The sequence below is a fragment of the Takifugu rubripes genome, chromosome 11 (assembly GCF_901000725.2).
Source record: "Takifugu rubripes chromosome 11, fTakRub1.2, whole genome shotgun sequence".
Lineage (NCBI taxonomy): Eukaryota > Metazoa > Chordata > Actinopteri > Tetraodontiformes > Tetraodontidae > Takifugu > Takifugu rubripes.
Genome location: NC_042295.1, coordinates 6,144,959 through 6,161,881, shown reverse-complemented (window position 1 = coordinate 6,161,881; position 16,923 = coordinate 6,144,959). Strand labels below are relative to the sequence as shown.

The window sequence follows — 16,923 nt, the reverse complement described above, 5'->3', positions numbered from 1 at the left end:
CCAGTTGACACGGAAAACTTACCTTGGGTTACCGGTACACAGTTTGTTAGAATGCTTTCTATCGCACAGCGGTAAAAGTTCACCAGGAAGGACACATGGTTTTTCTTCAGTGTCCTTAGGAAGAAGAGGCTTTTAATAAGGCTGGAGATGTTTGTTGTCCAGGACATGTTCTCTGAGATGTGGGTCCCCAGAAACTTGAAGCTGGAGACACGTTTGACGGCCCTCCCTTCAATGTGGATAGGGTCATGTGTGCCTCCTCTCACTTTCCTGAAGTCCACAATGAATTCTTAGGTTTTGCTGGTGTTGAAGAGCAGGTTATTTTCAGCGCACCATCTGGTCAGGTGCTGTACCTCTTCTCTATAGGCAGCCTCATTGTTGTTGCTGATGACACCAATCACCGTGGTATTATCCCTAAACTTGATGATGAAGTTGGATCTATGCACAGGCCTGCAGTCATGGGTTGAGAGAGAATAGAGGAATGGACTCAGCACACAGCCTTGTGGCTCACCGGTGCTGAGTGCGATGGTGGTGGAGCAGGGCCATATGTGAAGAAATGTATGGCCTAACCTCCCAGCATATGTATTCCATTTACATTTTATGTGGTAGCATCCAGCACCACTGTGGTCAGCAGGTCATGGGAATAACATTGTAATCTTTTGTGAGTTTGTGTTTGTCTGTGAGCTTCTTTGGCTGCCTACCTATGTGTCCCTTCACTGCACCCTTTATCCCCCAGCTCATTGGGCATCAGATTGCTGCAACTACAGAATGAGTTTAGGGAGTCTGGAGCCAGAGGACACAACACAGTAAGAAATGTTGAAGCCAGTTGCTACAGTTGAACTTTCCCTGATTTGCAAAGACCACAAATCAGCCGCAGAGCTGCAAAGTATGGATATTATTCAAGAGAATGTGTTCAAACCAAATCAAGTCAAATCAAATCAATCTTTATTTATATAGCGTCTTTTACAATCAAAATTGTTTCAAGGTGCTTTCCAGAATCCCAGGGCTTAACCCCCAACAAGCAACAGTGGCAAGGAAAAACTCCACTTTAACAGGAAGAAACCTTGAGCAGGACCAGGCTCATGTAGGGGGACCCTCCTGCTGATGGCTGTTCAGCAGCACTGCAACTGAGGCCAATAACCTCCTATGGGAGAGGAGGTTATTCCTGAGAGTCATCAGTAAATAGAGTCTCTGCTGTGCCTTTGCTGGTGGTTGTGGTGGTGCTCCAGTTCAGGTTTTCCTCAAAATACACACCCAGGAACCAAAGGATGGAGACCCTCTCCACATAATCCCCTCCAATAAACAGTGGCTGATTGGCCGCATTCTGTGCACCATGCTGTTAACCATTCTGCTTTGTCCTGGTATGCAGACTCGTCCCCATCTGTGATTACCCCTGCTGCTTCATATGGGACATCGGATCATGTAGGACATTTGGACATCCTCCATGCAGCTCTTAGTCCTGCCAGGGTTAGTGATGTGTGTGTTCATCTTAGGGAGTGGGGCAACAATGGAGAATTTCCAGCAGAGGAACACAACAGTCTGACTTAGGGACTGGTTGTAAATGTTGGTGAAACACCCACCAGCTGTATCTGGTGGATGTGGTCAGGCTCTCTCTAGTAACAGCACCTCAAAACAAATGGTTGCCGGATGTTATATGCTGGACCCCTCACCACATCTGTCTGGATTTGATGGTCTCAAAGCAGTTCTCTAAGCCCCTCTTATGTGCATCTTTGGCCTCTCTGATCGTCAGATTGACTCTGGCAGTGCTATTAAGCTACATATCAGTGTGTGTGGGTTTCTAATTGGACAGATTTTCCAGGTGCCCCATTTACCCCCTCCAATGGCGCACTTGTGCCACCCCCAGGAGGCCTTGTGATTTGAGGATAGGCCCAAAAGATAAGTGCAGCAACAGCACCTGAATATCTGTTTCTTTGTATTTCTCACAGCAACTGAATATCCAACGAACTGTTGCAACAGGAATCTCTCATATGTAATCCAGTGATTATACTGTAGGTGTTCTCATTATACATTTGTTACTTTGTATTTTTGCGAAGTATTTTTGTTTGTGTAGATGATTTGACTGTGTGTGCACTGAAGGCTTTGATCACCATAGCAACACACTGACTGATTCATTTTCTTGACAGACCACAGTAAGCCCTCGCTTGAAGAAGGGACAGAAGAGATATTAGTCATGCCATCTCATTAGTCCCATTTGAATGCCTTAAGCTAATGTGTGTGCGTGCACACTTTGGTATGTGCATATGTATTTTGGAACACACAATAGCAGAGTTGAGAAGGTTTGAGATGGACACATGATAATTTAAACATTAGCAGCCTTTATCAGCAACTCTGAGGTTCCCTTAGTGATGAACTTTCTCGTTAAGTAGACCCAACAGCTGAAGAGGGAGAACAAAGTCCAGCGTGCAAAACCTTTATTCTGATGCAAAGCAGGAGATAAAAAATGGCTCAAAGAATCAGGTGTTGTGAATTTTCTCCTGGTGGTAGCCGAGATGTGTTGATGAGGAAGGAAGCTTCGCAGACACCGACTTGGTTATCAAAGATGTTTATTGGAGAGAACAGTCAGGTATTAATCGGACGCTGCAGGTGTCCGAGGGAGGTTTCGCGGTCCCGTTGGTGAAGAACTCCGAGGTGTCTACATCGACACCTCCTTCTTATACAGCCAAGTAAACACATTCTTTTCTGATGACCTCACGATATACAGTATGGCCAACCCAGTGGTATAGCGTTCAGTTAGTACCAAAAAAGGGAATGTTGAAAAGGCTTCATGCTATACATCCTCATATGGAGAACAACCAGGGGCCCACAGGCTCCTGTGTCATCTCTTAGCAGCTTCTCTTACATAAAGGAAGAAGACACAGGACACACATGTGGAGCATGTCCTAATATGGTACTTAGGCTGCCTGCTAAACACATTGCGGCCTTTCAGACGTAAAGGCCTGCACAGAGCGGGTCAGATACTACACAGGCAACAAAACCGCAACAGGCAGGCAAAAATCCACATAGGAAGAACACACACAAACCAAACAAGGCTCAGATACTGCAATACAAGGATATTCAGGCAGGGAAGACATGGTGGGACAGGTTTAAATAAACAGGAAGTATGACACAGGTGAACTACATAAGCAATCAATTAAGGGGGGTGGGAGTGAAACTGACTACACACTGGAGGAAAACAAGACTTTCAAAATAAAAGAGGGCACATACAAAAAACGTGCAGCACAGATTTTGACACTTTCTAGTTTTGACCCCTTGGTTTCCTCTTCCTTACGCTCTAGCGCAAAAACATATTTTTGTTATTTCACTGAGGTGCTATATGCTGTTTTGTCCATAGGATATTCCTGATATTATGCTTGAGCCCAATGTAAGGGCCCAAAAAGCAGAGGAGATGCAATTTTGTTTGGTTTGGTTTTGGTTGGGGAAAAAAAACAACCCAAAAAGTTTACCTTGACCTCAAATATTGATTTAAAATAACCAAATATTAGGATGAAAACTGGCAGCATCAAAAATCAAAACCTCAACTTTTTTGTCAATAAAAGACTTGATTTCTTCAATGCACGCAAAAATTTGGTCCACATTAAATAAGTTCTGCCATTTTAGTGGCACATGAATTTGAATGTCATATGCATAAAAGGAGATGCTGTATTTCCTGAGGATAGATGCAAGGGACAAAAGGCCCAGCGAGAAGTTAAAAGGCTCAACAATTGAACCTTGAGGTACTTCGGGAAAGCTGCAGCTACAGAGGAGTCATTTGCTCCCACACGAACACAAAACTTTCTCCCTGAGAAGTACGACTCAAACCACTTTAGCATTGGATGTCCACCCAGTTCTGCCAAAAAGAATTTTCCCAGAAGGATGGTCCACTGTGTTAAAGGTAAGCAGAAAATATCACTACATCATAAAGACCTTCACCAGAGCTACTTTTGTACTGTGGTGGCAGTAGACTATTTTCTCCATAACCTTGGAAAGTAAGGAAAGCCTGGAGATTGGCCTAAAATTGGAAGTTAGAGAAGCTTCATAAAATGCATGCTGGTGCAGCTCCAACTTTCATTAATAATCCTAAGCATATACAGTGCCAATGTGGAGACAAACTCTTTAAAAAGTCCAGATACTGCTGGATCTATGGGAGAGCCAACAGGCTTCACACGATCTGCTGATTCCTTTTATTTTCTACAGTTATTAGAAAACTTGTTTGAGTTGACTATAAAAGAATAAATCAAACCCACTGACGTTATGTCATTAATTTGATTGTTTTGTATTGTTTCCATCAGTGTGGACAATGACACACTGATGGAGCTGAATGAATAGTCATTTAGTTATGAAGGTAAGATGGGAAACATCTGTGACAGAAGTGGTGGAACGTGCAGCATGTGGAGCTGGGGAGGTAAATTATATTTAGTTTTATTTTATATGGCATCAATGATAATACATTTAAGCTGAACATGTCAAAATAGTCTGGAAACTCATGTGCACCTGTATCCAGGGAGCTACAGATGCTGTCTGTGCACCAGCCATTTTTTCAGGTCATTCATTTTCATGGCCCTGTAACTACACTGTCCTGACTTGAATAAAGGGATGCTGCTGTCAAATTCATCCTTCACTGTCTGTTAATGTATTGTGCATAATGCATCCCATCTGTTAACTTATTGTGCATAATATATCCACATATGATGTAAGATAAAACATTTAACTTTATTACATGTCTGTGCACAGTGCACCAATGTTTGCTTTGAGCTTGTGCTCGATGCTTTCTTCCATCACTCACACTTGCAGGCAGCATTCCTCCCTGCACAGCATGGCTCATCTCCTAGGGGCCCTCCTCACCAGCACAAGCATTACTCAAGCATCACTGCACATGATGGTCAGGTAACAAGAGCACCCGCTAGTCTGGGGGAGAGTAAAAAAAAAAAAAAAAAGATTCAACCCAAACCGTGCCAAGCATCCCTCTGTGGAATTCTTCACCCCTTCATAAATGCAGCTCTGAGCCAACAGTTTGAAACCTCCAGAAATTAATTATTAAATTTGAATTCTGGCCGTTTTTGAACAATTTAGTGATTACTGCTTTCCAAACACCCTGTAGGAGTTGCTAAAGCGAAAGTGCATAATGCGGTTTCCCCCATATTTACACTTTACTTTGTACAGCAGAATTTTATAGTTTTATACAGAATTCTGATAGATGTTCATAGTTTAAATTCTCTTAACTATGCAATAATATATTATACTTTTTATATATGTATTATTACTTTTTTTTTCTTGTCATGAGATTTCCCTTTACATGCTAATTGCCTTCCAACTAATTTCTGTGGTCTTGATTTTAAAATCGTAGATTGTATGCTGTGTAAGGCAATAAATAAATATAAAACAAAAGTACTAATCTGATTTCATTTTTATCCACAAGACGATCAACTGGCATTCTAAAATTTTTCTGCTGAATTAAATAATATAAACATAGCTTTTAAACCTTAAGATTGTATTTATGTGTGCAGATCAGATCAATACTTATGCCTCACAAATATGTGAATATTCCACTTAAAAGGCCATAGAAATTACAGGTTAAAAAATAAATGCAGAATGATCTTTTCTTGTCTTAAATAATCTCATCATCTTTTGCTCCAGGGCTGTGATATTATATGTGAATGTGAGCTGCATAATATAAAGACTGTGTAGTATCTGAAGCCTGTGTATCTATTCTCTGCAGGCCTTGACCTCTGTAAGGCCTTAACTTGTTTTTCAGCCATCCTGGAGCCATGTCACACATGTTCCATATGTGTCCTGTCACCTGTGTTTACATGTGCTCGTGATTGAATGTCTTGTTTTTTCCTGTATGGGAAGCTGCTGAGAGGGAGTCCTGGGGCCCACAGGCTCATGGGTCTTCTTCTAATGGACTGGACTCTATACCATTTGGTTGGCTATATTGTGTTATGAGGTCATCAGAAAAGAATGTGTTTACTTACCATATAAAAGGGGCTACCAAAGTAAGCACTTTGGAGATCTTCACCGTCTGGACCACGAAACCTCCCTCGGGCAGACTGCAGTGTCCGATATATACCTGACTGTTCTCTCCAATAAACAGCTCTTATAACCAAGTCGGTGTCCGTGAAGGTGTCCTTTCTCATCAGCACATCTCAACTACCAGAAGAAATTTACCACCACTGTAATCTTATTCACAAGTAAATTCCTGTTTAAATCAAATGTGAGTAAATCTGAGCAAACTTGGATTGTAATTGTAAATATAAAAATTTAAGAACTATAGGTGGACAGTTATTAACATAAATCTGTGCAAATTAAAAGCAGGATAAAGTCAAATGTTCTCTTTAAAGAACAAAAAACAAGAAAAACATTTAAGGAAGAAAGAAACAATTTCCAGGTACTTTTTTAAAACAATGATTTCATTTATTATCACAAAGTACTCTATTACATTTACAGAATGAGTTACTGGTGACAAAAAGAAAATATGTCATTGTTCTCTCACATCAAATTTCTGCTGTGCTTCACAGTGACTGGAGGGTCCCCAGAAGAGTAGGTAACCCTAACATTATGAAGAGTTGTCAATTGTGTGATGGAAGTTTGTGGCAGAGGTTCTTTTAGGAACTCTTCATATTACACAGTGATTCTGTTTTCTATTATATTAAAAGCTGTTTTTTCTGTTACATTGTCAAAAAAGGAAGGTTCAGGGAGCAATGTCTCACCTGCACATCCTCATACTCCCAAAAGCCAAATATAAGCTCTGAGGTGCCCTCGACAAAAGCTTCAATTCGAAAGTCCTCGATAAAGAAAAAATAGGAAGCCATTGACTGTATTTCCAAGTCTGTTGGAACCCTCCAGAAACCTGTGACCGAGACCTCAGTGACAAAAAGAAAATAACATGGATGGATTAATTTTGGTGAAAAACCTTTTATCATCTGTTTTATGGAAAAGGGAGAGTTTAGCAGTAAGCAAACCCTTTGGCCAAAAAGAAAATTTTAAACAATAGCACAAAACAGATACCCTGACTGGTACGTGTACGTCACACATTTCACAAAGCTGCATAAAATACAGTATTAAATTGAGAAGCAAGTATTTCAGTGTAAATCTAGCTAATTATCTGTCACACCTTATTAATTGGCATCAGGTTACCTTCTGTCAATTACATTATCAGCAAGCAAAAACACTTCAGATATAAAGACTATAAGGCCTACAAAATGACACATGAACAGTTTCTTTTCCCCAGAGTTTTCCAAAAAAAAGCCAAAGGAGGACTCTTCCTGATGGCCAATATTCTGTTTTACAATTTGATCCTGTCTTTGGAGTTATACATTTCTAAATAAACAAAAACCTTGTGTTTGGATATCATTAAACATCAGTTTATGGAAATAGAAATAGAAATTCTAAATAGAAACATCAATTGCATTTTGTGCTATTAATGTAGATAATTTGTCTGGTGTTCCTAAAGCTTAGAGCCACTCCACACAAATGTGACATAAAGTAGTGATGTAAACATGTTTACTGGCTTCCAACAATAACTGAGATCTGATCATTCACCTCCTAAAAACACATCACTTCCTTATACACTTGAAATCCGTCCTTAAGAAAGGAGAACTGTGATCATTTGCCAGATCCATTCTGTTCACTGTTCATCTGCTTATTAATATTTCACTGCACTCTCAATCTACAGCAAAGCCACTGGAAACACACTCTCAACAGAACTGAATGGGAGTTTTATCTGTTTCTTTCTCTGAATATACAAGAACATAAATGGCACTCAAGCATGTACATGTACAACCACCCAAATTTGGATTAATGCAATATAGACACAGAAAATGGGCTGAGATTGTTAAATATATATATTTATTAGCAACCACAGAACAATACTAGAAATCCAACAACTTCTACCCTGTAAACCATAATGCTGTTAAAGAACCTTGTGATTAACCCTTTAATCTAACCAATTAACACATAAACCAAATCACTCTAGTTTAGAATTTCAACATTTCTTAGCAGCACCATCTTCTTTGCATCATAATTATCTACAAAACCTTTTAATGGTGGAAGAAACAGCTATACATACAGCTATACATCAAGTTGATGATTGAAGCTGTCTCAGCTGATCTACTGTCCCAACTACAGACCTTGGATATGGCTAGTGGCAGCCAACGATTAATAAGCAAAGCTCTAATGACGTGTTGGACCTCTGTAGGAGCACCAACACCTTCGAGGGGTTAAACGGCAGCATTTTACCCTTTTCCATGTGGACAGTGAAATAATGGACTGTTGAAGGCAATGAATGAAGACAAAATGTTCTGGGAGTAGTGAAAGTCAGTTGCTCTAATTTAAGTAACTTTGGATTCTATCTGAAGTCATGGCCATTAACCAAAAAAGCCGGTACTACAATATGATCTTCTATTTCTGAGTTCTTTACTAATTAGACCATCAAAGATACAAACGTACAGTACCTCAGCACTTCCTGGCAGGAAGGCATTACCAGATTAAATGCAATTCTGTTTCTTCTCTTCAGAAGTAAAGAAATTATGCTCTAATTTGTCTCATCAGGACAAGATTGGTAATCTATGTGCCAATCACCAGCCGTCAGTCTTCTAGCATGCTCAGCAGCTCTTCTCCTGTCTATAGGTCAGAGGGACGGGACATTGCTCCCAACTTCTGACACCACAACACATTTGCACAGTTGTCATTTGAGACAACAAAGCAAGTGTTTCTTTAGGAGTTTGAACTTAAATATCGATATCTGTAAAATCTTGAATATCAATATTGTCTTTGTTGCTAAGATATGAAATTAAGCTTTAGAAAATATATTCAATATTTACTCAACATATGTTAAATTCCCAGAAAAGTTTGATGGATGAAAAAAGGTCTGATCAAAAATAGGTTCAAGGAAAATATTTCACATCATGTGTAAGTATGGACAATATTGCTTTTAGAGTGAAAATATGGAACATTTATAAGGTAGATTAAAAAAAAGTAAATATTAAAAAACTACAAATAGTTTTACACTTACAGTTTTATTTTTCTATCAAAACACCCATCAGCTAAGAAATCTAGACCCACCCACTTTGGCACAAGTATCATTAATAATATCAATATATATTTGATTACAACACAATTTTATTTCTGAGTAGTAACACACTTTCTAGTCATAACAGATATGTATTTATGATGTTATACATCAAAAAGTTCTCCTTTTCCACCTCTGTTGACAAATGAATAATAATTCCTCTTCTTTGCATGCCCTTAATATTTACAGTGTGTTTCTGTCTGAGTTTATTTTTGCTGGCTTCTGCAGAGCAGGAGAAAAGACTCACTGGAGTTTCAATCACCTGTCACAGCACTCCATTGTATATGCTGCAGGAACAATATGGAAATTGTGATGAGCAAGACAATACAATACATAAAAACGGCTGTGAAACAGCTACAGTCAAACACAATCAGTCACACCTCTGCTGCGTGAGACGTCCCCATAAAACCTTTACCTGTCTCTTTCCTTGACTTGGCTGGCTCCATTTCTGCAGACCAGCTTAGGTCTGTATATCCCACCACAATTCAGTGTAAATAGCAAATGCATCAGCAACTTAAACCTTTCCAGGTTCTGCAATCTACACGCAGGAATTCTAAATTGAAATAATCCCTCTTTCTTAAATCAGGTAGAGGTATGAATGTTTGGTCCCAACACCTTATCTAAAACACCTCATGTAAAAAAAAATACATTCACTTTAATTGGGAAAAGGCAAATATAAATACTGAAATACTGACATAAAAAGTAAAGAAGAATAGTAAAAGGAGTGTAAGATGGATGAGAAGAAATTTCTCCCACTCGTGTGTGTGTGTGTGTGTGTGTGTGTGTGTGTGTGTGTGTGTGTGTGTGTGTGTGTGTGTGTGTGTGTGTGTGTGTGAATTATTGACATCCACACAGGCTTTGTTTGCTGTCACCTACATCCATCCAAGCAAACCCAACAAGTACATTCAGCACCTCTGACTAGTTAATAGCCAGGCTACCTAGAGGCTGATACCTTACTGATAGAAAAGCTGCAGACCTCCAGGAGTATTTTGTGGAGCACTGTAGAAACTCCCAGAAACCCTATGGAGAATATAGCAGGGTGGAGCTTCATGTGTCTTATTGGAACAGTTAAATACAACTTGCTGTTATCCTCCCACCACCTCCAACTCCTCACTTCATGTTTTTAATTCACTGAGAAGCAATAGATTTCCTTTCCATGGTGGATTTTTTGCAAACTCCACAGCTCTTCATCTCTGCCTCACAGAGAGGATGAACTCTGGCTGTAGTTTCTCAATGCCATTTGGCTGTATCTCAGAGATGGTGGTGAAGGGGGAGGGTGGGATGGGACTGGAGGGAGACAAAATGCCGCCTCTGACACAGGGGAGCTACTACAGGATCCCAAAAAATCTCGAAACGGAGACGGTGGAGTCAAAGCGATGAGCTCCTCTTCCAACTGCGACTTTCTCAGAGGGGAGTTGGTGAAGCATGGGATAAGCTCCCCATGAGCAGGAGAGAGGGAAGGAGAAATGTGAGGGTGAGGAGGGGGAAGGGGGTAAGGTGAAGGAGGGATTGAATGGATAGGACAGCCTCCTCTAGCCCCTGAGCTGGACTCAGTGAGCGGTACGGGCTGAATGTCTGCATAAGTGGTGACGGATGAGGGTACCTGGATGTCATGGGGCTGCAGGTATTGGTCAGCGGGGCAAGGTGATGGAGGTCTATTTTTGAACACGGGGTATGAGTGCGTAGGAGATGGTAACAACATCATACTGTTGAGCTCAGTGATGTTAGCGGTAAAGCGGTTCACAACACAACTGATCTGGTCCATTATTGAACGCTGCGGCCCTCCCATCTGCTCGCCGGCAGCAACTAAACAACTTTCATACCCGATAACAGCAGAGCCGCTGCTGCCGGGGCCACAACTGCTGCCGCTGCCACCACTGCAAATGCTGTTGGTGTACTGTGACGCACCACCCATCTGAGACGCTTCAACAAAGTCTGCCCCAAGCCTTTGGGTGACTGTGCTGATGGGTGAGGCCATCTGAGGTTGGTACATCATCGAGTAAGTCTCCACTGGTTCAGACAGCTCTTGGGTCTTCTCAGTGACTGAGTCAGGATGACTCCGCAGAGAGGAAATGGAGGGGTGGGAGGGCAAAGGAATGTGTGGAGGAAGATCCCCAACTCCAGAGTAGCGCTCCCCACACACCTTAGAGAAGGGCTTGATGACAGCTGTCTGGTTGTTCTCCTTCTTCTTAATGTGGAAGGACAGTCGCTGCCACAGGTGGCTGCCACGAGAAGTGCTCCGCTCCGCCTGGGCCCAAGAAACCGATTTACCATTAGAGCTAAAGGACAGAAAGTTGGTCGAAAGAAAAGGAAATGTATCATTTATAGGCCAAAACAGCTGTTTTTAATGATTTGACACAAACAGTATGTACGGTTGTATTAAGATTCCACAATGAGTGGGATGTGATGTATTTGCTGGTTAGCTAGTTTGTTTCACAACTGGTTTCTGTACTAATAGGAGTGGGTCGCTAACCTATAAGAGGCTATATTATACTGCACTATACTGTACTGTACTATACTGTACTGTGCTATACTATTCTGTACTGCACTATACTGTACTGCAATATACTGTACTATAGTATAGCATATGGTTTGTGGTATTTCATCATACATTAAACATCTTGTAACAGGCGATGAATTAAATGTAGTAATATTGCACAATCAATAACACAATCACATATCTTCTGGTTATTTTGTTTGTCATGATAAACATCCATCCATCCAACCATCCTCCACCGCTTATCCGAGGTCAGGTCACGGGGGCAGCAGCCTAAGCAGAGAGGCCCAGACTTCCCTCCCCCCAGCTACTTCTTCCAGCTCGTCCGGGTGGATCCCCAAGCGTTCCCAGACCAGTCGAGAGACATAGTCTCTCCAACGTGTCCTGGGTCTTCCCGGGGGCCTCCTACTGGTGGGACATGCCCTGAACACTTCACTGAGGGAGGCGTCCAGGGGGCATGCTGACTAGATGCCCAAGCCGCCTCATCTGGTTCCTCTCAACGCGGAGGAGCAGCGGCTCTACTCCAAGCTCCTCGCGGATGGCAGAGCTTCTCACCCTATCTCTAAGGGAGAGCCCAGCCACACTACACGGGAAGATCGGCCGCTTGTATCCGTGATCTTATTCTTTCAGTCATTACCCAAAGCTCATGACCATAGGTGAGGGTGGGAAAAGAAGATCAACTGGTAAATCGAGAACTTCGCCTTTTGGCTCAGCTCTCTCTTCACCACAACGGACCAGTGCAGATTCTGCATTACTGATGGCCCATGGTGCACCACCAACCACTTCCCGTGGCTAACCGCTTTTTCCCACTCGGCGACACACCCGCTGAGAAACCGACTCTGGTAATTGGCGACTCTGTTTTGCGCTACGTGAAGCCGACTCCAGCGACCATAGTCAAGTGCATTCCAGGGGCCAGAGCGGGCGACATAGAAGCAAATTTAAAGCTGCTGGCGAGACGTAAATGTAAATTTGGTAAAGTTATTATTCACGACGGAGCAAACAACACCCGGCTTTGCCAGTTGGAGGTCACCAAAATGAACATAGAGTCGGTGTGCAGCTACGCAAAAACGATGTCGGACTCCGTAGTATTCTCTGGTCCCCTTCCCAATCTGGCCAGCGATGAAATGTTTACCCGCATGTCGTTGCTTCATCGCTGGTTGTCACAGTGGTGCCCCGAAAACCAGGTGGCCTTTATAGACAATTGGAGCACTTTTTGGGGAAAACCTGGTCTGATTAGGAGAGACGGTGTCCATCCCACACGGGATGGTGCCTCTCTTATTTCTAGTAATTTGGCTAATTTTATTAGATCCAAAGTGACCTGACAATCCAGGGTCCAGACCAGGATGCAGAGTTGTAGTCTTACACGCCTCTCTGCTGTTTCCATAGAACCCTCATCCACCAACAATAACATATTTAACACTATAGAGGTAGTCTCTGTTCCACGTTTAAAAGTTCACCAAGCACAGAGCAAGGGAGCGGTCAATCTCCATAATCTTTAAAATTTATACCAAAGCACAAATAGAATACACTAACAGCACAATTAAATGCAGACTGTTAAATATTAGATCTCTTTCATGTAAATCCCTGTTAGTGCATGACCTGACAGTTGATTATCACATTGATTTATTTTGTCTTAATGAGACCTGGCTTCAGGAGGAGAAGTATGTTAGCTTAAATGAATCTACTCCTCCTACCCATCTTAATTATCATATTCCTCGTGTTACTGGTCGAGGAGGGGGAGTGGCAGCAATCTATCACTCCAAGTTATTAATTAATCCTAGACCAAAATATGGTTCCAGTTCATTTGAAAGCCTGACTCTTGGCATCACCCATCTGAACTGGAAGGCAGAAAAGCCACTTTTGTTTGTAGTTGTATATCGGCCCCCTGCTGGGCCACATTCAGAGTTCCTGTCTGAGTTCTCTGATTTCTTATCTGACTTGGTCCTTAGAACGGACAAAGTCATGATCATTGGAGACTTTAATATCCATGTAGACGTTGTAAATGACAGCTTTAGAAATGGCTTCATTTCATTACTTGAGTCAGTTGGTTTCCTCCAGCAGATAAACCAACCAACTCATAGCTTCAACCACACCCTAGATCTAGTTCTGACTTATGGTGTTGAGGTAGAACATGCGTCAGTGTTCCCTCAGAACCCACTCCTGTCAGATCATTCTTTGATCACTTTTACATTTATGATTAAGGATTCTTCTATCCTCAGAGCACAGTCTTACTATAGCAGATGTCTTTGAGATAATGCTGTAGCTAAGTTTAAGGAAGTGATCCCTGTGTTAATCCCAGGACCACCGTGTGTTTAAAAATAGTAAATCAGAGGAGGTGTGCCCCCTGGTATAATTCACATATCAGGACCCTCAAGCAGAAAGTGCGAAGAGTGGAAAGGAAGTGGCATTCTTGTAAAATAGACAGCTATCATGTAGCCTGGAAAGACTCTCTATTAGTTTACAAAAAGGCCCTCCGCAAGGCTAGAACAGCTTATTTTTCTTCTTTAATTGAGGAAAATAAGAGCAAACCCAGGTTTCTTTTCAGCACTGTGGCCAAATTAACTAAGAGTCACAGTGTTTTAGATCCACGTATCCCTTCTTCCATTAGTGGTGAAGACTTCATGAGCTTCTTCACTGATAAAGTTCTAGCTATCAGAGAGAAAGCTAACCAGACCATCCCAACAACTGGACCATCACCAGATGTGCTGACTGTGGGAACATACAGGTTCTCCAATGAGCCCTTAAACTCCTTCAGCCCTATATATTTTTCCTGAGGCGTCTTCGCTAATTCAGAAATCCAAGACCACCACGTGTCTTTTAGATCCTATCCCAACACACCTGTTGAAGGATGTTTTACCATTGATAGGCAGTTCTATCCTGGACCAGATCAGTGGTTCTTTAGTGACAGGTTATGTACCCCGGTCCTACAAGGTGGCAGTGATTAAGCCGTTGCTTAAAAAACCATCACTGGATCCTGACGTATTAGCAAATTATAGGCCAATATCCAACCTTCCTTTTATCTCTAAAGTTCTTGAGAAGGTGGTGGTGACTCAGTTACTGGAGCACCTGCAGAGGAACAGCCTGTTTGAGATGTTTCAGTCAGGCTTTAGAGCTCATCACAGCACAGAAACGGCACTTCTTAAAGTTACTAATGAGCTTCTCATAGCTTCAGATCATGGACTGGTCTCTATGCTGGTTCTGCTGGATCTCAGTGCTGCTTTTGATACAGTTGATCACAGCATCCCGTTACATAGACTGTAACATGTGATTGGGATTAAAGGGACAGCACTAGACTGGTTTAGATCATATTTATCTGATAGATACCAGTTTGCTTCTCTTAGGAAACATTATTCAGCAGCATGGAATAAATTTTCATTGTAATGCTGATGACACTCAGTTATATTTATCCATGAAACCAGAGGAGACAGAGATGTTAGTGAAGCTCCAGACCTGTCTTAAAGACATAAAGTCCTGGATGTCTTCAAATTTCCTCCTCCTTAACCCAGGAAAAACTGAGGTCATGGTGTTTGGTCCTGAACCTCTCAGGGATAGATTAGATCATATGATCACCCTAGATCAGGGGTCGGCAACCCAAAATGTTCGAAGAGCCATATTGGACCAAAAAAACAAGAAACAAATCTGTCTGGAGCCGCAAAAAATTAAAAGCCTTATATAGGGTTTATAATGAAGGCAACACATGCTGTAAGTGTCTATATTAGCTGTATTAGCCTTCTTTCCAAATGAAAAGTAGGCTACAAATACATAATGAGCATTCATGATGAAATGTTTATTTTCCCCGCAGCGCATCGTGGAGAGAATGATGCACCACGTGGCCACTCTGCTGCTGTACGATGCTGCTTTAAGTTTAACTTAAATTAAATATTTATTATACACATTTATACAGCATTGGAAAACTTTAAGAATGATTGTCACGTTATTCCTCCTACAGAAATTACATTAAAACTATTTCCATTTTCATATTTTTAAAAAGCTCCAGGGAGCCACTAGGGCGGCGCTAAAGAGCCGCATGCAGCTCCAGAGCCGCGGGTTGCCGACCCCTGCTCTAGATGGTATCTCATTAACATCTAGTCTCTCTGTGAGGAATCTAGGAGTAACTTTTGATCAAAATCTCTCCTTCAACTCACACATTAAATAAGTCTCTAGAAGTGCCTTTTTTCACCTGAGGAACATCACAAAGATTAGGAAGCTACTGACGCGGCATGATGCTGAAAAGTTAATTCATGCTTTTGTTACTTCTAGGCTGGACTATTGTAATTCTTTATTATCAGGGTGTTCAAACAACTCTTTAAGCCTCCAGTTGATCCAAAATGCTGCAGCCAGAGTTCTGACAGGTATTGACAAAAGAGATCACATAACTCCTGTAATGGCGTCGCTTCATTGGCTGCCTGTTAAATTTAGAATAAATTTTAAAACCCTTCTTTTGACCTACAAGGTCCTCAGAGGCCTAGCTCCATCCTACCTGGAGGGGCTAGTGATACCTTACCAGCCCAATAGACCACTCCGCTCTCAGAATGCTGGTCTACTTGTGGTTCCCAGAGTTTCTAGGAGTAGAATGGGGGGCCGAGCATTTAGCTACCAGGCCCCCCTGCTATGGAACCAGCTCCCTGTCCAGGTACGGGAGGCTGACTCCATCGCTACTTTTAAGATCAGACTTAAAACCTACCTTTTTGAAAAAGCTTATTGTTACTAATTCTGTAGTTCCAGTTACTATCATAGACAGACAAATTATCATACTTAGGGGGTCGTCTAATCGTTAGGTTAACATCTTAGCTATGCTGTTATAGGCCAAGGCTGCCGGGGTCCAGAAACATAATCACCTGACAGGCCTCTGTCACCCCACTGGGTCATGGTTTCCTCTCCTCTCCTCTCCTCTCCTTTCCTCCTCCTCATCAAGCAGACTAGTTATGCTGATTCCTGTGTAGTTTTTCTGCTCCCCCCCCCCGCCCCATTCATTTACAGGTATCGCCGCCTTCGGAGCTGCATGATGACCTCCAGCCCCGCTGACCCGCTCTGTGCCTCTCCTCTCCTCTCCTCTCCTCTCCTCTCCTCTCCTCTCCTCTCTCTTTATCCAGCCGGCCATCAGCAGGAGGGTCCCCCTACATGAGCCTGGTCCTGCTCAAGGTTTCTTCCTGTTAATGGGGAGTTTTTCCTTGCCACTGTTGCTTGTCTGGGGTTAGGCCCTGCGATTCTGGAAAGCGCCTTGAAACAATTTTGATTGTATAAGATGCTATATAAATAAAGATTGATTTGATTTGATTTGATTCCTCACTGGAAGGCGTGTTGGTGGGTTTAAGGAGGTCTTCGAAGTATTCCTTCCACCGATCCACAACATCCTGAATTG

General features: G+C 42.1%; 1 protein-coding gene across 6 annotated transcripts in view; it reads right to left on the bottom strand.

Annotated features, from left to right (window-relative positions):
• Nucleotides 1-7,675: 7,675 nt before the first annotated feature.
• Nucleotides 7,676-16,923, bottom strand: part of grm5b (glutamate receptor, metabotropic 5b) — a 49,685-nt gene continuing 40,437 nt past the window's right edge. For 3 of the 6 annotated variants that reach the window (XM_029844002.1, XM_029844003.1, XM_029844004.1), the window contains one exon: nt 7,676-11,343. In XM_029844002.1, the coding sequence (XP_029699862.1) occupies nt 10,263-11,343 (1,081 nt within the window). In that variant the 3' untranslated portion in view covers nt 7,676-10,262. The remainder of the gene's footprint in view (nt 11,344-16,923) is intronic. The other 3 variants (XM_029844006.1, XM_029844007.1, XM_029844005.1) reach the window with 3 other exon arrangements.